Consider the following 26076-nt stretch of genomic DNA (forward strand, 5'->3'; position numbering starts at 1 on the left):
CAGTCGTGTCCAACTCTTCCCAAGGACCGTGCTCCTATGGTAGTGTGTAGTGTGTGTGTGTGTGTGTGTGTCTGTATGTGTGTGTGTTGCTCTCAGTCATGTCCAACTCTTCCCAAGGACCGTGTTTCTACGGTAGTGTGTAGCGTGTGTGTTGTTCTCAGTCATGTCCAACTCTTCCCAAGGACTGTGCTTCTATGGTAGTGTGTAGTGTGTGTGTGTGTGTGTGTGTGTGTGTGTGTGTTTGTTGCTCTCAGTCGTGTCCAACTCTTCCCAAGGACCGTGCTCCTATGGTAGTGTGTAGTGTGTGTGTGTGTCTGTAGTGTGTGTGTGTGTGTGTGTCTGTCTGTGTGTGTGTTGCTCTCAGTCGTGTCCAACTCTTCCCAAGGGCTGTGCTTCTATGGTAGTGTGTGTGTAGTGTGTGTGTGCATGTGCATGCGTGCGCTCTCGGTCATGTCCACTCCCATGGACTGTAGCTCCTCTGTCAGTGAAATTTTCCAGGCAAGAATACTGGAGCAGGTTGCCTTTTCTATCTTAAGGGGATCTTCCCTACCCAGGGATCAAATCCATGTCTCCTGCATCAAGAGGCGGGTTCTTTACTAGCAGAACCACCAAGGAAGTTCACTCTATGCATATCTTTTTTTTTCTCCCCGTTTCTCCATGTACTGGTATCTTCTGTTTATTGGCCTGTCTCTTCGATTAGTCTGTATGCTTCATAAAGGCCAATGACTGGATCTTATCTTTGTACCTCAGCATCTGTAGTTAAATTTGGCAAATAGGAAGTACTCAATAAAGGCTTATTGAACTGAGCTTCATCACAGTAGAAGCTGTATTATCAGATGTGATTGGGAGTGATATTTATTCTGTTAATTTTTAAAGAGTCAAAGCTATAATTATTGAAAAATATATATAGCCATCTTTAAGTTTTATTTTAATTGAAGCATAGTGGTATAATCTTTGACAATGATTTGATGCAGAGCATGGCCTTTGAATATAGTACCCTAATTATAGTTCTGATTAGTCTTTTTTGCATTGAAAAACAAACAGAAAATTTTAAACCTTAGAATAAAAACGATTTATTTAAAATAGAAGCACTTGGAAAGAACTTCAAGACATGAATACAGAATTTTCCCTAATTTGTAACATATATATACAGATATCAAGAGCAATTTTTATTAGCAACTCAATTTTATTAAGTGTGTTTTAAACATTTCTTGAAATATTTTAAGTAGTTTTTATAGAAACAGTAGCTGTCTTTTTGCAGTCATATTTCTGTTAACTAAATGCAGTGGCATTAACAACTTTGGGAACAAACAAACATAACTGATTGGTTCTTATTAAGCATATACTTCAACTATTTGGATTAGAAACACAAAGAAGTACTGAAGAGTAGCTAGCCAGCTCTGAGCATTAAAGCTTACCCCTAGCATCCATAATACATTTTATGCAAAAAAATGGAGAATATTGATTAATCTAGTAAATCACTTAGTGGAGGGAATTTACGAGAATTTATGCTTTTTTTTTTTCTGTTCCAAAATTTCATCAATTATAGATAGAGCTTAGGCAGGGTCTGGTATATCTTGCCACAATTTCACAAATTTGTTCTTAAAACTCAGTGCTTTTAAAATGTCTTATTGTTTTTTCAAATCACTCTGGCCCCCTACAAAGAATTTCATGCTAATTGTTTTTTTTTGTTTGTTTTTTTGTTTTAATTTCAGTGGTAGGAATGGGATCCTGGTGCTTCCACATGACTCTGAAATATGAAATGCAGGTCAGTAATGACAAAATTTACTAAATGCTTATTTCTCTTAATCCAGAGACGCTTCATATTTGAGGAAAGAGCAAATTTCTAGAGGCTGATATTGAGACAAGAGAAAAAAGATGAGATCTATAATCCCTGGAGTTTTTACTTCAGGCCAAAGGATTCAGGTTGAATAAGTGAAGTAAAGAGGCAAGCAAAGAAGTGGTCCAGAGAGAAACTAAACAAGAGCAGTATGAGTTTTTGACCACCTCTCTTAAGGCATGTATGGCTTTAGAGCAGGATTAGAAAGTGAAATGCCATACAGACATCCTGGTAAGATAAAATCAGTTCACCGAAACAATGTATTCTTATTCTTAGCTGCTATATTCCTTTATGTCTCTTTTATGGTGTCCAGTTGAATGGTCTGGTTCCTTTAACTAGCAGGGTTTTAGAGCTATGCTAGGATTTATATTTACTGTCCTTGCTCTAAGGGGGTCATATAGGTTGTCCTGAATCTTTTAACCTCTTTGTTCCCCATTTCTAACCCAGAATCTTCTAGAATGACACCGTCCGATAGAAATATAATGTTGAGGTTCGTGTTGAGGTTTGACAGAAAACAAAACAATTCTGTAAAGCAATTATCCTTCAATTAAAAAATAGATTTGAAAAAAAATATAATGTGAACTACTTGTATAATTTCCAGTAGTCTCCAGTAGTCACATTTTAAAAAGCCACATTAAAAAGAAATAGGTGTAATTAATTTTAATAATATATTTTAACTCAGTATATCCAAAGTATTGCTATTATTTCAACATATAAATATAAAAATCTATAAATGAAATGTCTCACAGCCTAAAATTGGGTATATATTTCACACTTGCCGTGTATTTCAGTTTAGATTACTCCAAATGCTCAATAACCACATACGCCTAGTGCCTACTGTATTGGATAGCGCTAATCTGGAAGGATCTGTTTATATAACAGTCTATGAATTATAAGTTACAGCTATATTAAAATGTAAGAGTGACATTCTATAAAACAAGTGGCCTGTAATCTTCAAAAGTGTCCATGATCATAAAGTGAAAAGACCAAGGAACTGTTCAAGATTGAAGGAGACTAAAAAGACATGAGAAGTAAATACACTGTATAATTCTGGACTGGGTCCTGTGAATGTATATGTGTGTGCATGTATGTGTGTGTGTGCATGTGCTTATACTTATGATATTATTGGGACACTTAGAAAAATTTAATGGGGTCGGAGGATTATGTAGTAGTAATTAATCTATGTTAATTTCTTGATTTTGTTGGTGGTATTGTGGATATGTAGGTTCTTTCCCCACCGAAATATCATGGTACCTCTATAGAAATCAATCAATTATAAATTTATGAGTTTATTTCTTGACTCTTGATTCAACTCTTGATTCAATTCCACTGACCTCTATGTACCTTGATTCAGGTAGGTTTGTAGTAAATTTTGAAATTGGGAGCTGTGAATCCTCCAAATTTATTCTTCTTTTTAAAAATTGTTTAATCTATTTTGAGTCCCTGGCATTTATCAATTTCTGCAACGTTAGTTGGGATCTTGAAAGTCAGTCAGTCAGTTCAGTCGTTCAGTCGTGTCTGACTCTTTGCAACCCCATGGACTGCAGCACACCAAGCCTCCCTGTCTTGTCACTAACTCCCAGAGTTTACTCAAACTCATGTCCATTGAGTCAGTAATGCCATCCAACCATCTCATCCTCTGTTGTTCCCTTCTCCTGTTGTCCTCAATGTTTCCCAGCGTTAGGGTCTTTTTCAATGAGTCAGTTCTTAGCATCAAGTTGCCAAAGTATTGGAGTTTCAGCTTTAGCATCAGTCCTTCCAATGAATATTCAGGACTGATTTCCTTTAGGATGGACTGGTTGGATCTCCTTGCAGTCCAGGGGACTCTCAAAGGTCTTCTCCAACACCACAGTTCAAAAGCATCAATTCTTCTGCACTCAGCTTTCTTTATAGTGCAACTCTCACATCCATACATGACTACTAGAAAAACCATAGCTTTGACTAGATGGACCTTTGTTGGCAAAGTAATGTCTCTGGTTTTTAATATGCTGTCTAGATTGCTCATAGCTTTTCTTCCAAGGAGCAAGTGTCTTTTAATTACATGGCTGCAGTCACCATCTGCAATGATTTTGGAGCCCCCCAAAATAAAGTCTGTCACTGTTTCCACTGTTTCCCCATCTATTTGCCATGAAGTGATAGGACTGGATGCCATGATCTTAGTTTTCTGAATGCTGAATTTTAAGCCAACTTTTTCATTCTCCTCTTTGACTTTCATCAAGAGGCTCTTTAGTTCTTCTTCACTGTCTCTGGTGGAGGTGTGGGTTGTTGATGGCCTCCTGCTTTGTTGGGGGCACTGAGTGTAGCAGTATGTGCATGGGACCTTTTGAAGGAGGTTGCCATTATCTTCTTTACCTCCACCATAGTTTGGCCCCAGGTAAATAACAGGGAGGGAACACAGCCCCACCTATCAACAGAAAATTGGATTAAAGATTTACTGAGCATGGGGGCCATCAGAACAAGACCCAGTATCCCTCTCAGTCAGTCTCTCCCATCAGGAAGCTTCCATAAGCCTCTTATCCTTCTCCATCAGAGGACAGACAGACTGAAAACCACAATCACAGAAAACTAACCAATCTGATCACATGGACCACAGCCTTGTCTAATTCAATGAAACTATGCACCATGCCATGTAGGGCCACCCAAGATGGACGGGTCATGGTGGAGAGTTCTGACAAAACGTGGTCCACTGGAGAAGGGAATGGCAAACCACTTCAGTATTCTTGCCTAGAGAACCCCATGAACAGTATGAAAAGGGATTTTGAAAGAGATTGCATTAAATCCATACTTTGGAAAGTATTGCCATCTCTATATTAGGGCTTCCAGTATTTGAACACAGGATGTCTTCCCAATTGTTTAAGTCTTTTAAATTTCTTTCAACGATGTTTCATAGTTTATGTGCAAGTCTTGACTTCTTTTGTATAGGTATTATATTCTTTTTGATGCTATAAATGAAATTGTTTTCTTAATTTCATTTTCTGATTTCTGATCCCTATTGTATAGAAATAAAATTATTTTTGCCTATTGCTCCTATTCCTGCAGCCTTCTTGAACTTGTTTTTACCTCTTATAGTTTTATGTGTGTATGTATATGGATTCGTTAGGGTTTTTTGTATGTATAAGATCATGTCATATGTAAATAGAGATCCTTTTACCTCTTCTTTAGCAATTAAATGCCTTTCACTTATTTTTCTTGCCTAACTGCCCTGACTAGGACTTCTTGCACAGTGTTTTATTTTTGATTGAAATATAGTTAATTTACATTATTGTATTAGTTTCAAATGTACAACATAATGATTTCCATATTTTTACAGATTATATTCCATTATAAATTACTACAAGATAATGGCTGTGGTATGCTATGTATCTTTGTTGCTTATCTATTTTATATGTAGTAATTTGTATCTATTAATTCCACACTCTAATTGTCCTTCCCCTCTTCCTCTTCTCTTTGGTAACCACAAGTTTGTTTTCTGTATTTGCGAATATGTTTCTGTTTTGCGTATATATTCATTTGTATCCTAGACACTGTTGAATAGAAGTGGAGAGAACAGACATCCTTGTTTTCTTCCTGATCTTAAGAAGAAAGCTTTCAGGTTTTCACCACTAATTATAGTATTAACTTTATTAGGCTGACAAAGTTCCCTTCTATTCCTCGTTTGTGTCTTTTTATCAAGAAAAAGTGTTGGAATTTTCAGATTTTTTTCTGTATCTCTTGAAATAATTGTGTGGTTTTTCTTCTTTATTATATTAGTATGGTCTAGTATGTTGATTTATTTTCACATATCTAACCAACCTTGCATTCCTGTGCTAAATTTCACTTAATCAAGGCATATAATCTTGAGTGAATATCCTTGTAGGAAATGTGCACTAAACTACTTTGGAGTTCTGGAACCTCATGTCACTGGCTGACTCAAATGGTTCAGGGAGAAGAAAATTACTTTTATTGTACTTTAAACAGAAAAACAATGGACATATACTTTGATCCAGTAATTGCATTCCTAGGATTGCTTCCTAAGAAAGTAATCAGAGATACAGAAAAGATGTTTCACAAAGATATTTATCACAGCATCATGTGTGATAAAGAATTTTAAATGATCTAAATGTTTAACAGTAGGAAGATTTTTTGGAATTCCCTGGCGGCCCAGTGGTTATAGGGCTCAGCACTTTCACTGCTGACACCTGGGTTAATCCCTGGTTGGGGAACTAAGACCCCGCAGGCTATGAGATGTAGCCAAACAAAAAGAAAACAACAATTTAACAGTTGCTAAATATGCTGTGATATACCTAAACTAAAGTAATATTTTTGAAGACTGTTTACATGGGAAAATATTATAAAGATGTAAAACTTTGTGTAATATGATATCAATTTTATAAATAATAATGAAAAGACTAGGAGGAAGTACATTTTGCCTCTCTTCTTTCCCCTTTTTACAAAGTTTATAAACTGTGGTCCTCAATTATAATAATTCTCACCCATCCATATAGATACCCTTAAAGCCCTTACCTGTTGCTTTTTGAGTAATATTTAGCCCAGATCAAGCTCAGTTACCTGCCTACTATGTGCCTGAACTGAGTAGCTAAGTATTTCTCATAGAAGTCACATCCCTTTGTTGAGTGACCTCACTTTTAAGTTATTAAACAGAAATTGCAAATAAGCACTGAATGCCACAAAGCAGTGCAATTACATTTCCCTCATAATTTCACTTCCCAGAACCATTATTTTACACCTGTTTCTTTTTTCAGATTTCTTTTTATATCTCTTTTGGCCTCATACCCTGTGCTCCTTGCTGATATCTTCTTCAGTATTTCATTGAGAATATAGACAGAATCAGTCAAGAATTCCCTCATCTTTCTATCATCACCTTCTTCCTCCTATTACTATGGAAGAACTATACCAAACCTGTTAAAGGCCAGTGTCACCTTCCTGGGGCTCTGAATTTATCCCCTCCCACTCAAAGACTTCACTCCTGTAGTTCCATACCCTACCCCAGTCTCTTGCTCTGCCACAGTCTTTAGAAAGTCACTACATTCAGTCACTGCCATCTGCATCAAACATGCTCAAATAGTTCCTGTGTTTTTAAAAATTACTCCTCCATTGACCGTGTGTAAAACTCAAGATTTTAGCTACTGAGTCAGTGTTCAGTTCCTTATCACATCAACACCACTTGATTTTCTCCTCTGTCTACTCAGTTCAGTTCAGTCGCTCAGTCATGTCTGACTCTTTGCGACCCCATGGACTGCAGCAAACCAGGCTTCCCTCTCCATCACCAACTCCCAGAGTTTAGGCAAACTCATGTCCATCAAGTCAGTGATGCCATCAAACCATCTCATCCTCTGTCATCCTCTTCTCCTGCCTTCAAATTTCCCCAGCATCAGGATCTTTTTTTCTCTCTACTCACCTCTCTCTATTTCCCTCCCATCCCAGTTAGGCATCTCTTCCCTTCACTTCACAGAAATTGCTGTTGCCAAGGTCAACAATGACCTTCATCTTGCCAGATTCAATATACATTTTTATCACCTTATTTGACCTCTCAGTAGCATTCTATACAGGAGATGGTAATCAAAGCCATCCCCAAGAAGAAGAAATGCAAAAGAGCAAAATTGTTGTTTGAGGAGGCCACACAAATAGCTGAGGAAAGAGAAGAAGCTAAAGGCAAAGGAGAAAAGTAAAGATATACCCATCTGAGTGCAGAGTTCCAGAGAATAGCATGGAGAGGTAAGAAAGCCTTCTTCAGTGATCAGTGCAAAGAAAACAACGATAGAATGGGAAAGCCTAGAGATCTCTTCAAGGAAATTAGAGATACCAAGGGAACATTTCATGCAAAGATTGGTACAATAAAGGACAGAAATGGTATGCACCTAACAGAAGCAGAAGATATTAAGTAGAGGTGGCAAGAATATACAGAAGAACCATACAAAAATGATCTTCATGACCCAGATAACCACAATGGTGTGATCACTCACTTAGAGCCAGACATGCTGGAGTGTGAAGGCAAGTGGGCCTTAGGAATCATCACTATGAACAAAGCCAGCGGAGGTGATGGAATTCCAGCTGAGCTATTTCAAATCCTAAAAGATTATGCTATGAAAGTACTGCACTTAGTATGCCAGCAAATTTGGAAAACTCAGCAGTGGCCACAGGACTGGAAAAGATCAGTTTTCATTCTGATCCCAAGGAAAGGCAATGCCAAAGATTGTTCAAACTACTACACAATTGCACTCATCTCACATGCTAACAAAGTATTGTTCAAAATTCTCCAAACTAGGCTTCAACAGCATGTGAACTGAGAACTTTCAGATGTTCAAGCTAGATTTAGAAAGGGGAGAGGAACCAGAGATCAAATTCCCATCATCCGTTGGATCATCAAAAAAGCAAGAGAGTTCCTGAAAAACATCTACTTCTGTTTCATTAACTACTCTAAAGCCTTTGACTGTGTGGATCACAACAAACTGTGGAAAATTCTTCAAGAGATGGGAATACCAGACCACCTTACCTGCCTCCTGAGAAATCTGTATGCAGGTCAAGAAGCCACAGTTAGAACCGGACGTGGAATAACGGACTGGTTCCAAATCGGGAAAGGAGTCCATCAAGGCTGTATATTCTCACCCTGCTTATTTAACTTAAATGTAGAGTACATCATGTGAAATGCCAGACTGGATGAAACACAAGCTGGAATCAAGATTACAGGAGGAAATATCAATAACCTCAGATATACAGATGACACTACCCTTATGGCAGAAAGAGAAGAGGAACTAAAGAGCCTCTTGATGAGAGTGAAGGAGTAGAGTGGAAAAGTTGGCTTAAAGCTTAACATTCAAAAAACAGATCATGTCATCCGGTCCCATCACTTGATGGCAAATAGATGGGGAAACAATGGAAACAGTGACAGACTTTCTTTCCTTGGGCTCCAAAATCACTGCAGATGGTGACTGCAGCCATGAAATTAAAAGACACTTGCTCCTTGGTAGAAAAGCTATGACAAACCTAGACAGCATACGAAAAAGCAGAGACATTACTTTGCCTACAGAGGTCCATCTAGTCAAAGCTATAGTTTTTCCAGTAGTCACGTATGAATGTGAGAGCTGGACTGTAAAGAAAGCTGAGTGCCAAAGAACTGATCCTTTTGAACTGTGTGGAGAAGACTCTTGAGCATCCCTTGGACAGCAAGGAGATCAAACCAGTCAGTCCTAAAGGAAATCATTGGAAGGACTGATGCTGAAGCTCCAATACTTTGGCCACCTCGTGGGAAGTACTGGCTCATTGGAAAAGACCCTGATGCTGGGGAAAATTGAAGGTAGGAGGAGAAGGGGCGACAGAGGATGAGATGGTTGGATGGCATCACTGACTCAATGGACATGAATTTGAGCAAGCTCTGGGAGTTGGTGACCGACAGGGAAGCCTAGCGTGCTGCAGTCCACGGTGTTGCAGTGCGAGTCAGATACGACTGAGCGGCTGAACTGAACTGAACTGAGCATTCCATACAGTGTTTACTTTTTCTTCGTGAAACAGTTATCTTGACTTCCTGGTTTTCCTTGTCTAATGGAAAATGAAATTCACCCAGGTTTCTTCCTTACTCTACTGGCCACTCTTTTGCCCAGAGCCACTTTGCCGACTAAGGTCCGTCTAGTCAAGGCTAGGGTTTTTCCTGTGGTCATGTATGGGTGTGAGAGTTGGACTGTGAAAAAGGCTGAGCGCCAAAGAATTGATGCTTTTGAACTGTGGTGTTGGAGAAGACTCTTGAGAGTCCCTTGGACTGCAAGGAGATCCAACCAATCCATTCTGAAGGAGATCAGCCCTGGGATTTCTTTGGAGGGAATGATGCTGAAGCTGAAACTCTAGTACTTGGGCCACCTCATGCAAAGAGTTGACTCATTGGAAAAGACTCTGATGCTGGGAGGGATTGTGGGCAGGAGGAGAAGGGGACGACCAAGGATGAGATGGCTGGATGGCATCACTGACTCGATGGAGGTGAGTCTGAGTGAACTCCAGGAGTTGGTGATGGACAGGGAAGTTGGTGTGCTGCGATTCATGGGGTCACAAAGAGTTGGACACGACTGAGCTACTGAACTGAACTGAACGTTCTCTGTGGGCTTCCCTGGTGTTTCAGAATTAAAGAATCTGCCTGCAATGCAGGAGACGTGGGTTCGATCCCTGGTTTGGAAAAATGCCCAGGAGAAGGAAATAGCAACCCAGTCCAGCATTCTTGCCTGGTAAATCCCATGGACAGAGGAGTCTGGAATGCTACAGTCTATGGGGTCACAAAGAGTTGGACATTACTCAGCAACTGAACAGCAGCAATCTTCTCTGTATTCCCTCCTAGGTGATCTTATATAATCTCATAACTTTGAATGTGACCTATACAGTGATGATTCAAAACATCTCTATTCAGTTTTGATCTTACCTCTTAGCTATAGATTTGTGTATCCAAGCATGTTTGACATATCATAGTTATTTCAACCTTTAACATGAGCAATACATAATTCTTTATTTCTTTTCCCATAACTGTTCCTCCCTGGTGTTCCCCTGTGATGCCCTCACCCACCCATCTGCTGAATGGAAATGGGAATGGAAACATCCAAAAACCTGGAGCCATCCCTGATTTCTTTCTTTTCCTAATCCCTCATATTTAATTTGTCCTTCTGATTTTATTTTTAACATATATCTAGGTCTACCTACTCTCCCTGTTTTACTGCTTCTACCTTAGTTTAAGAAATCACCATCCCATTTAGTTAATCACACAAGTGAATGATAAAAGAGTTATATTGAAATATTAAATTATAGAAACTCCTGGTCTGTGGGTTTACATGCAGCTATATTTCTTTCTGCATTTCTGCATTTAGCAAATTTCCTGCAGTAAATATGAAGTACTTTTGTGATAAGAAAAATTCATGTTTATGTTTGTTTTAAAGAAGAGACTTTAAAGACGCCAGAGGTGCTTTGGTGGAATAATAAAACTAACAAACCAGTCAGAATACCTTTCATCCTAAAGCAGACTGCCTCCTAATATTAGGGATATTTAACTCAGCATTGAGTTTTATTTACGTGGTAAGATTATCATATTTTCTAAGGATGTTCACACCCACATATCCCATCCCACCTGCTTTTCTTGCAAGGTAACATTGACTCTCCTCAAGAGATGGAATATTTGTTGCCCTTGAATACTGGGCAAGACTGTGGCTATAGCAGATTCAAAGCTGTGTGACATCCAAATCTGAATCACAGAAAGCAATACAGCTTCTGCCTAGTCTTCCTGGGATGCTTACTCTTAGAAACCAGCATCATATTGTAAAGAAACCACTTGCAAGGGCCAAACATAGATGTCTTTGCTGTACCTCACGCGTAATCCCCAGACTTTAGCCCACATTAACTGCCAGAAAATTGAGTGAGCAAGTCTTTGGGTGATTCCAGCTCCCAGCCTTTCGGCTATCCCAGCTCACACTGAGTGAAGTAGAGATGGACTGTCCTCTCTCAACTCTGCTTTCAATGGGTATGAATGAGCAAAGTAAACACTGCTATTTTAAGCTGCTGAGTTTTGAGGTGTTTTTTTAATACAGTGACATATGACCAGAACAATGTAAAAACTTAGAGTCTAAATCTTTGCATGCAGTATTCTCTGACATTTCCTTAACACATGTTTTCTAAGACTTAGATAACTTTTAAAATTTCAAGGATCATTCCTGCTGTCCACTGTTCCTAAAATGTTTACCCTGGAAGTTAGTGTGTGTGTCTTCCACACATGAGGAAACTGGGCCAGTGTGCTTAGACAGGATATCAGACAGGACTAGGTATTTGAGCTGGGGTGGTGATGTAGAGGCTCCCCAGCTGCAACCTGGCTGTGTATTCAAATGAGAGACCTCAGAATGGTGAACGAACTGAAAATCTAGTCATGATGCCTGAGGAAGGAACTGGGAATGTTTAGCCTGAAGAAGAGAAGATATGCTCAGTTACCCCCTCTCAGCTGTATGCACCAGGCTTTCTCTTTGCATTTGTTTATGTCTGGCCTCTCTCTTGTGGACTATTCCAGTTTGTCTTTTAAACTCTCAGGTGAAGTGGTAGCTCCTCTAGGAAGCCTTCCATGGCCTCAGGGTGAGATTTGTACCCCTCATATGTTCTTTCATAACACGCTTTATGCATCTGTATTATTGCCCTTATCCATGTTATTTTATTTATATTTATGTGTCTGACTTCTGTATCAGAATGTGAGTTACCGAGGACCAAGGATTGTCTAGTTGACCTTGGTATACTTATCCCTTGGGTCTTGCATGTACCACAACATAAATGTTTTACAAATCAGTATTTAAGGTTGACACCAGGAGGACCAGGTTTATTCTACGTGGTTCTAGTGGGGTTAAAGATTGAGCCATCTTGCTCAACATAAGGAAGAATTTTCTTAGCCAGTAGATAGTAAGGGCTACCTTAGAAGATCTTGAGTCCTCTGTCTTTAGAGGTTCTCAAGCATAGGCTGGACAGATATTTTCATTAGTTAAAAAAATTTTTTTTGATACCTAGCTAATAGGTATGCACAGGTAAAGATTATATATAATCCCTCTTTCAAGAAATCTGTGTTCTAGGATTGAAGATAATATGCTAGTGAATTCAATGATGGAGGTATATACAGAGTGCTATAGAAAGCAATTGTTAGGGTAGGGAGGTCAGAAAAGGGATTTCACACAAATTCACATTTGTTTGAGTTAAATTGTCAAAGATGAACAGGAATTTGCCTGGCCAACTGGAACCCACATTTGTGAGTAGGTAGGTTTGGCCTCTTGGGGCACTGACAGCAGTACTGATACATTATGGTTGTAGCTGTACAGCGGGAGGATGGATGTGGTGACAACGGTGACAGCGCTACCAGTAATAACAGCTAGCATTTGTTACATTATTGAGCACCTGCTCAGAGCAGGCATTGAACGAAGTGGAAGGAGATGTGGTTTAGGGAACTAACCACAGGCCCGTTAAAGCCTCAGGGACTTTATCCTCTTTGAGCCATTATTTTAACTTGCATTTTGAGTAGAGGTGGGACACACTTTGATTTGCTGATAAACTTAGTTGTTAGCAAGATTGTCACCAAGATAACATCACATTTGGATGGACAAAATGGCCTTTGATCCTGAGATCTTTGGCACTATGTTTTTGTCATTATTATTGTACTGTTTTATCAACTTTGTGGACACATTTTACATATGCCTTATTTCATTTTCCCTTTTTCTACACTATTGTGATTTTATGTGCTTGTGTAACTGGACAGAAATGAAATATGACCCATTTTACCAATGATTGAGGAGGAAGGAGGAGTCATCAATATTGAAGGATTTGTTTTAATAGCTTCTCCATTTTCTTAATGTAAACATAAAATGATCATAAATATTCACTGCAAGTTCTCCCTGTCTTGTCTCCTTCCAGGATAAATTTGGCTCCACAGTGATAGGCTGTTATTTGTTAGGCACAATCGCTGAAGCAAAGTGAAAAATGGCAGAGTTGCCACATATCTGCCTCTGGTGGTCAGCAAACCATTTCACCAGCCTGAACTTAGTTTGTTGTAGCTATAGAGAAAGTGGAGGCCTGTTTTTTTTCCTGCCCACACTGAGCACAAGCAATTATTGACTGTTCTGTATTAAGAATGATTTAGAGCTAGAGTGCAGAGAAGGCAATGGCACCCCACTCCAGTACTCTTGCCTGGAAAATCCCATGGACGGAGAACCCTGCTAGGCTGCAGTCCATGGGGTTGCTAAGAGTCAGACACGACTGAGCGACTTCACTTTCACTTTTCACTTTCATGCATTGGAGAAGGAAATGGCAACCCGCTCCAGTGTTCTTGCCTGAAGAATCCCAGGGATGGGGGAGCCTGATGGGCTGCCGTCTGTGGGGTCGCACAGGGTCGGACACGACTGAAGTGACTTAGCAGCAGCAGCAGCAGAGCTACAGTGATATTTTCTTTAGATTTATTGTTCCTAGGTAGCTGCTACATGAGTTCCAGTTCTGATTCAACCATTTTATTGGCTATTTAAGCGTAGTCATGCCACTTAATCTTGCTGAGCCTTAATTTTTTCATTTATCTAATAAGTCTAATAATACCTGTAGGAGTATTATGAGGATCAGTTGATTGATATATGAAAGGACCATCATAGGATCTGTTAATTAAGTGTCTAATAAATGTTAATTTCCTTCCTTTTTCTTCAGTCAGTCAGAATGTTTGAACCACCATTACTGATCCATGGTTAGTGATTCATTCCTGTAAATAGTATTGAGTTGTGTGTGCCCTTATGGAGGCTTTTCCTGACTCCTTCCTCGTGATCATTGTGTCACGTTTTTGTGGCAGCCAGTCAGGAGCAGTACATTTGGGAGTAGGATTAAGGACACAGCATTATAGAGATAATTGGTGTGGGCAGATGGCCTTCACATAAGGGGTGAAAAGTACCAACCAAAGGACAATTTAGAATCATAGAACCTTAATATTAAAAGAGATTTTTAAAATTTAGTCCAAATTAGTAAATTTTAGAAATGGAAGAATAGCCCAAGAGAGGGAAAGTTATCTGACTGGAGGTTAGGGACAAGATTAGGATGCACATTTGTTTTGTTTTGTTTCATTTTAGGACTTTATCTTGCATTGATGATTATAGGAGCTTTAAGTTTTTAGGAGACTTCGCCCAGATTTTCTTTTCATCTATTCACTCATTCAGTTCATTCTTTTATGCATTCACTAACTGATATATACAGTTACTGATAATCCTGGGAGGGTAAAAATTGAAGAAATTTTTTTTCTTTGTGTTCTTCTGCTATTTCTATGTATTCTGTAATGAGAATGAAATATGTTTGATGTTAGTGGAAAAATGCTAGTAAAAGAATATTCATGTATTTCAACTAAGTAAAAATAATTATATTTATCCTAGAAACTAAAACCAAAGAAAAATGTTTGTTCACTTATAACTTTGTTTATAATACAAAAATAAAAATAGCTTAAATGTTAGGTAGTAATATAAGCAATATCAGACTTTATAATGTCAACAGCAGATGTTCTGGTTATAAATAAATACTACCCTTATTTCTCCTTTGCTCCCTATCTCAGTGAATGAAACCACCTTACATCCAAAACCCAAACCAAAACCTGTGATCCATTTCTAATTTTTCCTGCTTTTCTCACTTCTAGAAACTCTAAAACCTCTTGATTGAACTTCTGTATAATAACTCTTGAGTGCATCTACCTCTGGCGCTCTCCATCTGCCTCTGCCTTAATACATTATCTCCAACCCAGACTCCTATAACTGGTTCCTAACTGATGTCCCTGCCTCCCCCATCAGCCTTTTGTCACTGAAATAGAACTACTCTTATCTTTTTCCCTTCAGAGCATTCTCCACACATATCTGACCGGACACCACATATTTACTACTGTACTAGGCATCTCAGGCTGTATATTGTCACCCTGCTTATTTAACTTCTATGCAGAGAACATCATGAGAAACGCTGGGCTGGAAGAAGCATAAGCTGGAATCAAGATTGCCGGGAGAAATATCAATAACCTCAGATATGCACATGACACCACCCTTATGGCAGAAAGTGAAGAGGAACTAAAAAGCCTCTTGATGAAAGTGAAAGAGGAGAGCGAAAAAGTTGGCTTAAAGCTCAACATTCAGAAAATGAAGATCATGGCCTCTGGTCCCATCACTTCATGGGAAATAGATGGGGAAACAGTGGAAACACTGGCTGACTTTATTTTTTGGGGCTCCAGAATCACTGCAGATGGTGATTGCAGCCATGAAATTAAAAGACACTTACTCTTTGGAAGGAAAGTTATGACCAACATAGATATCATATTCAAAAGCAGAGACATTACTTTGCCAACAAAGGTCCGTCTAGTCAAGGCTAGGGTTTTTCCAGTGGTCATGTATGGATGTGAGAGTTGGACTGTGAAGAAGGCTGAGTGCTGAAGAATTGATGCTTTTGAACTGTGGTGTTGGAGAAGACTCTTGAGAGTCCCTTGGACTGCAAGGAGATCCAACCAGTCCATCCTAAAGGAGATCAGTCCCTGGTGTTCATTGGAAGGACTGATGCTAAAGCTGAAACTCCAATACTTTGCCTACCTGACGCGAAGAGTTGACTCATTGGAAAAGACTCTGATGCTGGGAGGGATTGGGGGCAGGAGGAGAAGGGGATGACAGAGGATGAGATGGCTGGATGGTGTCACCGACTCGATGGACATGAGTTTGAGTGAACTCTGGGAGTTGGTGATGGACAGGGAGGCCTGGCGTGCTGCAATTCATGGGGTCGCAGAGAGTCGGACACAACTGAGCGACTGAACTGGACTGAGTCATCTCAGGCTGCCATTACAAAATACCATAGACTAGATGGTTTAAACAATCGATTTTTATCAGGGTATCACCATTATCAGATCTGGTGAGACAGCTTTCTTGCTGGCTTGGAGTCAGCCACCTTCTTGCTAGTTTTCTAGTGTCTCTTCTTAGAATGGCATTAATTCCATCATGAGGGCCCTGCCCTCATGACCTCATCTCAACCTGATTACCTCCCAAAAGACTCATCTCCAAATACCATCAGATTGGAGGTTAGACCTTCAGCATATGAATTTGTGTTTGACACAAACATTCAGTTTGTAACAACTCTATTATCTTCTGAATTCTTGACGCTCTGGCACATAAATATATGAGGGATAGCCAGTTCTTAGATATAGCAACACTACTCAGCCTGAACTGTGCCTTTTATATGTAAACTAACCAATTCAGAACCCATTCTCTAAACTACCTCTTACACTCCAGGAGGCTGTATTTCTCTGCCCTAATCATTTTAGTGCCAGATACCTGGTAGTCCCAGCCATGAAATCAGAAGACAGTTGCTTCTTGGCAGGAAAGTGATGACAAACCTAGACATTGTGTTGAAAAGCAGAGACATTACTCTGCTGAGAAAGGTCCATGTAGTCTTTACAGTGGTTGCATACGGTTGTGAGAGCTGGACTGTAAGGAAGGCAGAACACCAAAGAATTGATGCCTTCCAACTGGTGTGGGAGAAGACTCCTGAAAGTCCCTTGGACAGCAGGGAGATCAAACCAGTCAATCTTAAGGGAGATCAACCCTGAATATTCACTGGAAGGACTGATGCTGAAGCTGAAGCTCCAGTATTTTGGTTATCTGGGCACACAGCCGACTCATTGGAAAAGTCCCTGATGCTGGGAAAGATTGAGGGCAGAAGGAGAAGAGGGTGTCAGAGGATGAGATGGCTGGATGATATCACTGATGTAATGAACATGAACTTGGGCAAACTCTGGTAGATGGTGAGGTACAGGGAGGCCTGGTATGCTGCAGTCCTTGGTGTTGGAAAGAGTTGGACTAGGCGCTTGAACAGTAGTAGCAACAACCAGATAATTAGAGATAACGCCTATATCCTAGAGCCCCTTGAAGTTATTCAAATTAGTCAATTCTAAACCTGCTTACCTTCCCTTGCCTTGCATTTCTTAGGGAAACAGCTATAAAGGCTCTTGCCCATACCTTCCTCTTGCTCTTTCTGCCTCCTGACTGACCCTGGTGCTTTCCTGTGCTGTTCTGCATGGCAAGTTCTTCCTTGGGAACTGTGAATAGCAAACTATCTTTTCCTTCTTTTTCTTTTTGAAGGGGGAAAGTTCCCCCTTAATTTTCACCTCCTATTTTGTTTGTTTGCTTGTTTTTGACCTTGCCACAGAGCTTGCAGAATCTTAGCTCCCCAACCAGGGAGTTAACTCGGGCCCCAGCACTGGTAGTGCAGAGTCGTAACCAGTGGACCACCAGGGAATTCCTTTTCACTGGCAGTCATCTCCTGATCTATTGGCTTCACCATAGCTGAATAATATTAAAATTTATATTACAAAACATACTACTACAGTGCTGTGAACTGAATTGTGTCCCCTTAAAAATCACATGTTGACTGTTTGCAGATAATAGGATACTTACATAGAAAATCCTAAAGCAACATCAGGAAACTCTCAGAGCTCATCAATGAGTCTGATAAAGTTGCAGGATACAGAATTAATATATATAAGTCTGCTGCATTTCTGTGCACTAACAAAGAAATACCAGAAAGAGAAATTGAGATAATCCCATTTACTATCACAACAAAAAGAATAAAATACCTAGGAATAAACCTACCTATGGAGGCAAAGCTTCCCTGGTGACTCAGCTGGTAAAGAATCTGCCTGCAATGCTGGAGACCTGGGTTCGATCCCTGGGTTGGGGAGATCCTCTAGAGAAGGGAATGGTTACCCACTCCAGTGTTCTGGCCTGGAGGACTCTATGGACCATATAGTCCGTGGGGTTGCAAAGAGTCGGACACGACCGAGTGACTTTCACTTGACTTCACAGAGGCAAAAGACCTGTACTCGAAAACTATAAAACCATGATGAAAGAAACTGAAGATGACTCAAGCATGTAGAAAAATATGTCATGTTCTTAGATTGGAAGAAACAGTATTGTTAAAATGACCATACTGCCCAAGGTGACCTATATATTCAGTGCAATCCCTAATAATACATTTTTCACAGACTTGGAATGAAAAGTTTAACATTTTAAATGGAAATACAAAAGACCCATTTAGATGTTTAATGTAAAGTCAGTAGATCCTGGTACAAAACTTTAAATAAAGGAATCTTCATAAAACTGGTGGTTGATTTACCTGCAGCTTGTCGTTGTGTTATACCAGTGGTTTTGAACATTTAAAGGTGACTCAAGTGAAAGGTTTTGGAGGCAACATAATATAAAAGAGTCCCTTCACAATCTGGCTCTGTTACTTATTAGCATTGTGATCTTCGAAATGTTACTTAAACCATCTAAGCTTCAGTGTTTTTATCTTGGAATGTAGATAATAGTTCCTACCTTAGGATTGTGCAGATTAAATGAGATAATGAATGTGAAACATTTAATCATAATACCTTGCACGAATGCTGTCATTTTCATTATTCCAGTAATTTACTAGACTATATCGCTTTGCATAAATTCTCTTCCTTCTCCCTAGAATGCCTTTCTTTGCCATCTCACTTCATTTCCTGCCACTACCTTTTCTGGCTTCTTTTGCTTCTTTTTTGGGAATACTTGCTGTGTATTTAATCACTTATTTTTCATTCCCTCTACCTCAATAGACTGAATTCCCTGAGGGCAATTGTGTGATTATGTCTTGTTTTCTTCATATCCTCAGCTCCTAACATGTTGCCTAGCATATAATATTATTAAAGAATTCATTAAATGCATATCTAGTGAATAAACTCTATAGGATTGGTTTAAGGATTAGAAATATACCGTCCCCCCCAAAAAAAGAAATAACTATCATAACACTTAGCTGGACACTGTCCAGCTTGTCGTTTAATATATAGTAGCTATAGTTGTTATTATTGCTAATAATAATATTATTTTTCAGAGACATACTTTGACATCACTTACATTAACTGACTTCCCCAGCTATTACTATCTCTTCTTATATATATGAGTGGTTGTTCAGTTGCTCAGTCTTGTCTGACTCTTTGCAACACTGTGGACTGTAGTACACCAGGCTTCCCTGTCCTTCACCATCTCCTGGAGCTTGCTCAAACTCATATCCATTGAGTCAGTGATGCCATCCAACCATTTTATTTATCTTAGGTGCTATAGGATGAAGAAAAAAATGCAAAAGAATACTAATAGGACCTATTGCCTATATACAGTGGACATCATTCCTTGATGGAGGCATGTTATCATAGTTTATGATGCTGAATGATCCAAGCTGAGCAGTGAGTCAGGCATCCTACTTAAATATGTACATTAAGACAGATAGATGGCTAGAAAAGTTCATTGTTCAAAAACAATAATCTAAATATACACACTGAGAATAAATTAGATGATATATATATATGAGAATTAGTAAAATGTATTAGATAATAAGAGGTGACACTCTTAGTCATTCTGATTTTTTTTTTGGATTTGAATAATAATTGCAGCTCTACAGTATTCAAGTCCTATTACCTGTCTGTTTCTTTTAGCTATTGGATGAACTCCCAATGATCTACAGCTGTTGTATATTTGTATACTGCATGTAAGTATTTACATTTAAAATTCATTTACTTGATATATTTTAAAATTCGTGTTTCATAGGGAATTAACTAATGCAGTTATAGTAGTGGGAGATTAAAACAGTGTAGAAGATTGTAACTTTTGTGATTTTAATACAGAGTATAATCTTTTGGAAGTTATACTAACAATGTTTATGAATTTGTGTGATCTCAAATATATTATCCAAAATCCATAACATTTTTCTACTTTGTACCTTGAATTATGCAGGGCAGCAAGTCATCTCTAAATTTTCACAGTTGTACAAGATAAATGGATATTGTCCCCATTTTATCTAAGAATACAAGCAGAGCTTATGCTGAGATGACTTGCTTAAGGTCATACAGTTAATAACCTACAAGTTTAATAAACTTAACTTTTAAACTATACCTTCTGTTCCCTAGTATTAATACTTCAAACTTGTCTGAACTTCTTATGTGATGGTTATCTGATTCTTTTCAACCAGATCATCATTGCTAGCTCAAGAATATCTTCTTCTAAAGATATATAAAAATAAAAAGAGTTTTCATATGTATACTATGGTTAATTCATGTTGACATTTGACAGAATACAGCAAAATTCTGTAAAGCAACTATGACCAACCTAGACAGCATATTAAAAAGCACAGACATGACTTTGCTGACAAAGGTCTGTCTAGTCAAAGCTATGGTTTTTCCAGTAGTCATGTATGGATGTGAGAGTTGGACTGTAAAGAAAGCTGAGCACGAGGAACTGATGCTTTTGAACTGTGGTGTTGGAAAAGACTCTTGAGCATCACTTGGATTGCAAGGAGATCCAGCCAGTCAATCCTAAAGGGAATCAGCCCTGAATATTCACTGGAAGGACTGATGCTAAAGCTGAAGCGCCAATACTTTGGCCACCTGATGTGAAGAACTGACTCATTGGAAAAGACCCTGATGCTGGGAAAGATTGAAGGCAGGGGAAGAAGGGAACAACAGAGGATGAGATGGCTGGATGGCATCACTGACTTGATGGACATGAGTTTGAGCCAGCTCCAGGACTTGGTGATGGACAGGGAAGCCTGGCGTGTTGCAGTCAATGGGGTCACAAAGAGTCGGACATGACTGAGTGACTGAAATGAACTGAAAAAATAAATAACTTTTAAAAAAATTAAAAATAATTTGAAAAAATATATTATTAGAAAGAACTCATCAGAAACTGTTTCTGTAAATAACCAGAAGTAATTATTTTAGGCTCTCTGGGCCTGTGGTCTCTGTTGCAAGTCTTCAGCCTCTGTTGCTCCTGCTGCTGCTGCTAAGTCGCTTCAGTCGTGTCCGACTCTGTGTGACCCCATAGAAGGCAGCCCACCAGGCTCCCCTGTCCCTGGGATTCTCCAGGCAAGAACACTGGAGCAGGTTGCCATTTCTTTCTCCAGTGCATGAAAGTGAAAAGTGAAAGTGAAGTTGCTCAGTTGTGTCCAACTCTTCATGACCCCATGGACTGCAGCCCACTAGGCTCCTCCGTCCATGGGATTTTCCAGGTAAGAGTACTGGAGTGGGGTGCCATTGCCTTCTCCTCTGCTATTATAGCATAAAAGCAGCCACAGATAAGCTATAAACCAATGGGTGTGACAGTGTTCCAGTACATTTTATTTACAAAGTCAGGCTTAGGTTGAGAAACTGGTTTTTGTGCTGTGGCTTAAATATCAATAACCTTAGATATGCAGATGACACCACCCTTATGGCAGAAAGTGAAGAGGAACACAGAAGTGATGAAAATGAAAGCAGAGAGTGAAAAAGTTGGCTTAAAGCTCAACATTCAGAAAACGAAGATCATGGCCTCTAGTCCCATCACTTCATGGGAAATAGATGGGGAAACAGTGGCTGACTATTTTGGGGGGCTCCAAAATCACTGCAGATGGTGATTGCAGCCATGAAATTAAAAGATGCTTACTCCTTGGAAGGAAAGTTATGACCAACCTAGATAGCATATTCAAAAGCAGAGACATTACTTTGCCAACAAAGGTCCGTCTAGTCAAGGCTATGGTTTTCCAGTGGTCATGTATGGATGTGAGAGTTGGACTGGGAAGAAAGCTGAGCGCCGAAGAATTGATGCTTTTGAACTGTGGTGTTGGAGAAGACTCTTGAGAGTCCCTTGGACTGCAAGGAGATCCAACCAGTCTGTTCTAAAAGAGATCAGTCCTGTTCATTGGAAGGACTGATGCTGAAGCTGAAACTCCAGTACTTTGGCCACCTCATGCGAAGAGTTGACTCCTTGGAAAAGACTCTGATGCTGAAAGGGGTTGAGGGCAGGAGGAGAAGGGGACGACAGACCATGAGATGGCTGGATGGCATCACGGACTCGATGGACATGAGTTTGAGTGAACTCCAGGAGCTGGTGATGGACAGGGAGGCCTGGTGTGCTGCAGTTCATGGGGTTGCAAAGAGTCAGACACAACTGAGCAACTGAACTGAACCCCAATCTAGAAAAATAGCCCATCTGTGACAGTGCAGATTTGGGCACTTAGAAAACCTAAGATCAAAAACAAGGAAATTCTAGCTACTGTTTTCTGAAACCTATTCTTAAGATTGAGACTAGGGTCTGTGCCCTCCTTGACATTGTTTGTTGATCTATATTTTCTGTCAAAAATATATTTATTGAAAGAAAAAGTAACAGTGAGCATTGATAAAACTAATATCCTGATACAACTGTACCTGCGTGAGACAAAGTTGAGAGCAGATAATTTAAAGTATCCAGATGAAGTACTGTAAGAAAGGGAGAGCTTAAGATGACTGCTTTCTTCCCTTATTTGAAATCAGGTATCTACTCCTGATCCCCACAGCCTGCTGAAGGCTGTCAGCAGTGTGGGTTTTCTAAGATGAGTGTGTGGTTGCAAGGAAATGATGGGCACTGGTGTATACAGGGCATGTATACACATGGCAAAACAGCATTGTTTGTTTTCCTAGTTTTATATTCTAAAACAAGTTTCTCTCTTTTTTTTTTTTCTTTTTAAGGTTTGAATGTTTTAAGATGAAGAACTCTGTAAACTACCATCTGCTTTTTACCTTAGTTCTTTTCAGTTTAATAGTAACCATGGTAAGTCATATTTTATTTCTAACAAATTAAGCATGTGAACTGCCATTTATGGAGTTTGGTACATTTTGCTTCTAGTGTTTGCTTCATGCTGTTGAAACTGAAATATTTCTAAAGGAAACTCCCTTATAGATATTGCTTCTTTGTTTTCTATTTAGGTGTTATTTCTCTGCAAAAAGTTAAAACAATTTTTTTAAACCTGTTTTTTTTTTTTTAAACAGGAAGTGGAAAAAGTCAAAAGGCAGATACTCAGTAGCAAAAGAAAGCAATTAACGATTAACTTTTCCTCATGGATGAACATATTACCTCCTATTTGTTAAAAAAAGAAATTGGCTCTAATCTTTAGGGCCTCCTGTGACTATTTTAATGCCTAAACTTTTCCAAATAGGTTGAGATAGCTGATCACTTCTGTGTGCCAGTTCATTTGTTCCCACATTTCTAGTACTACCTATGACCTGACAACTACCAAATCCGCATCTTAAGCCTTCAATATCACTAATATCAGGAACCTCAATCTCAGCACATTCCAAGTTGAACTTATTTACCCCTGCCCTGTGATACAAACCTACTCATTATCTTTCCTACAAAATCTGCTTATGCTCTAAGTTGCTTGTCTTGGTTAAGGACCTACTAAATACTCTGTTACTTAATAACTATGGGACTTTGGGCAAGTTACTTAACCTCTTGAAATTTCCTCATTCGTAAAATGAAAATAGTAGTAAACATACATTTAATATTAGTTGTAAAAATTAATCCCTGGTACACAGTAAGGACTCCATAATTCTTTTGCCTTAAAAAAAAAAAAAAAAAGCCTTTTAAGAGCCTTGCCCTTCTGTATTTCTTCTGTTAACTAGCAAATTAGGTAAAGGGAAATTAGTATTTTGAAATAGCAAATTTTGGAGTTTAAAAACATTCTGCCTTATTGAATTTAGAGTTATACATATATAAATATTTCGTATACATCTTACTATTAAAGCTTTCTGGTTGCTTGAAGGAAATGATCTACTCTTGTAATGCAGGAACTTCCTCCAGGAATAAGAAGTTCTGTAGCAAATTTTAAAATTCACTAAATGAGGCTATAGAGATGTATGAAAATGGTCCTTTCTGCCGAAAAGATAATTGCCTTGGAGGGGAGAGAAGCAAATTAATAAATGCCATAACGTTTATACATTGACAGTCTGGTAGAAAGAGGAAGTGGTGAATTCTGCTAAGCAGGAAAAAAACCTCAGAAAAGACTTCAAGAAAGAAGTATATTTTGAGCTGAATCTTAAAAGATGAGTGTTTACCAGCAGGGGCATTTGCTAACATAGTGAAGCATGGCATGTTTAAAGATACAGAAGCATGAAACTAGCCTCTTTGGGGTAGCAGTATACTTTTTGGAGCCTAGGATGAGAGACAGGAAGATACGAATAAGGCCAAACAGAAAGGCTAGAGCAATGTCATGGGAAGGCTTTGAAATTTGGACTTTGTCTTGTAAGTGATAGAAGTCATTTCAGATTTGTGATTTAACTTTTGACTCCTCTCTACCATGTCTTTTTAAAGGTATACTCTTTCAGGGCAATAAATGCATGTAATAAGTGGGCATTGAACTTAATCACCCACATGACATTGGAGCCTGAAACTAGAGTTTGTGTAACTGAAAATGTTTCTCAGTGAATGCATTAGAGATTTTTGGAAGCAGAAGAAAGAACAAGAAATTTATTTTAAATGTTTTCACTTATTAGCATACATTATGTGCTAGAGACTTGCGCATATTTTGGCTAATTATTGCTAACTATTATTATTCCCATTATCCAGATAAGGAAAAATGAGTCTTTTGGTTAAATGACTTGCTCAGACATGTAGCAAGTAAGTGGCAGTTTGAAATTTTACTGCTAAGCCCAGTGTTCTTGCTATTGTGAAACAGATCTGCTGCAGGGATTGTCAGCGTAACCTCTTCAGCTCTGATGAGTATTCACGCATCTGTGCTTCTCCCTGATGCTCATGCATCAAGGAGAGGCCAAGAGGCCAGGGTAATCCACAACAGCTGTGAAACATTTAGTTTACCTTGAAGAAGCTCGGTCTTCCCTAGTGACTCAGCAGTAAAGAATCTGCCTGAGGTGCAGGAGACATAGGTTCAGTCCCTGAGTCGGAAAGATCCCTTGGAGAAGGAAATGGCAACCCACTCCAGTATTCTTGCCTGAGAAATCTCATAGACAGAGGAGCCTGGCAGGCTACAGTTCCTGGGGTCGCAACAGTCAGACACAACTTAGCAACTAAATGACAACAACATGATGAAGCTAGCACTGGCGCAGACACACCTTAGGTAGTAGCCCTTTTGTGGCAAGCCATGTAATCTGATTGGTTTTACATGGCTGGAGTCAGTTCTAGGAAGCAAGATGAGGGAAGCTGGAGACCTATGAGATTTGCAAGGTAGTAAGTATAGGTTTTGGAGAAGGCAGTGGCACCCCACTCCAGTACTCTTGCCTGGAAAATCCCATGGCTGGAGGAGCCTGGTAGGCTGAAGTCCACAGGGTCGCTAACGACTTCACTTTCACTTTCATGCATTGGAGAAGGAAATGGCAACCCACTCCAGTGTTCTTGCCTGGAGAATCCCAGGGACGGCGGAGCCTGGTGGACTGCCGTCTATGGGGTTGCACAGAGTCGGACACAACTGAAGCAACGCAGCAGCAGCTGCAGCAGCAGGTATAGGTTTTCTTCCCCCTTCATAAGGCACTTCTTTCACATCTATTTCTTTTAATCTTTTTTAGGTTTACCTTAAGGTAAAGGAGCCTATATTCCATCAGGTAATTTTTGAAAATTATTACACATTTTATTACTTAACCTGCTTTGTATTTTCCTTTTCTAGTATATTTTATGCATATACAACTTATGAAAATGAAATGGTGGATGCTCTAGGAAAGAACAGCATTTAAGACAGATTGCAGACAAGTTCCTATAGGAGGTGTAAGCAAAACAGAAATACCAAGAACATTCAATGCCAAGGGTCTACTAGCTGTTGGTAGACAATTATGCAGGTGCAGCATTGCTCTTATAAGTGCAAAAAAACAGGACATATTATTCACATGTACATGTAAACAGTCTTTTTTATGACATTATCTTTTTAAAAAGATATAGGGAAAATACTCA

General features: G+C 39.2%; 1 protein-coding gene across 2 annotated transcripts in view; it reads left to right on the forward strand.

Moving 5' to 3' along the window:
* The window catches only part of ACER3 (alkaline ceramidase 3), a 144576-nt gene that overhangs the window by 66615 nt on the left and 51885 nt on the right, over nucleotides 1–26076 (forward strand). For both annotated transcript variants that reach the window (XM_068988722.1, XM_068988723.1), the window contains 4 exons: nucleotides 1716–1768; nucleotides 19827–19879; nucleotides 22869–22950; nucleotides 25698–25733. In XM_068988722.1, coding sequence (XP_068844823.1) covers nucleotides 1716–1768; nucleotides 19827–19879; nucleotides 22869–22950; nucleotides 25698–25733 — 224 coding nt within the window. The remainder of the gene's footprint in view (nucleotides 1–1715; nucleotides 1769–19826; nucleotides 19880–22868; nucleotides 22951–25697; nucleotides 25734–26076) is intronic.

This window comes from Capricornis sumatraensis, chromosome 16 (assembly GCF_032405125.1).
Source record: "Capricornis sumatraensis isolate serow.1 chromosome 16, serow.2, whole genome shotgun sequence".
In the NCBI taxonomy this organism is placed as follows: Eukaryota; Metazoa; Chordata; class Mammalia; order Artiodactyla; family Bovidae; genus Capricornis; species Capricornis sumatraensis.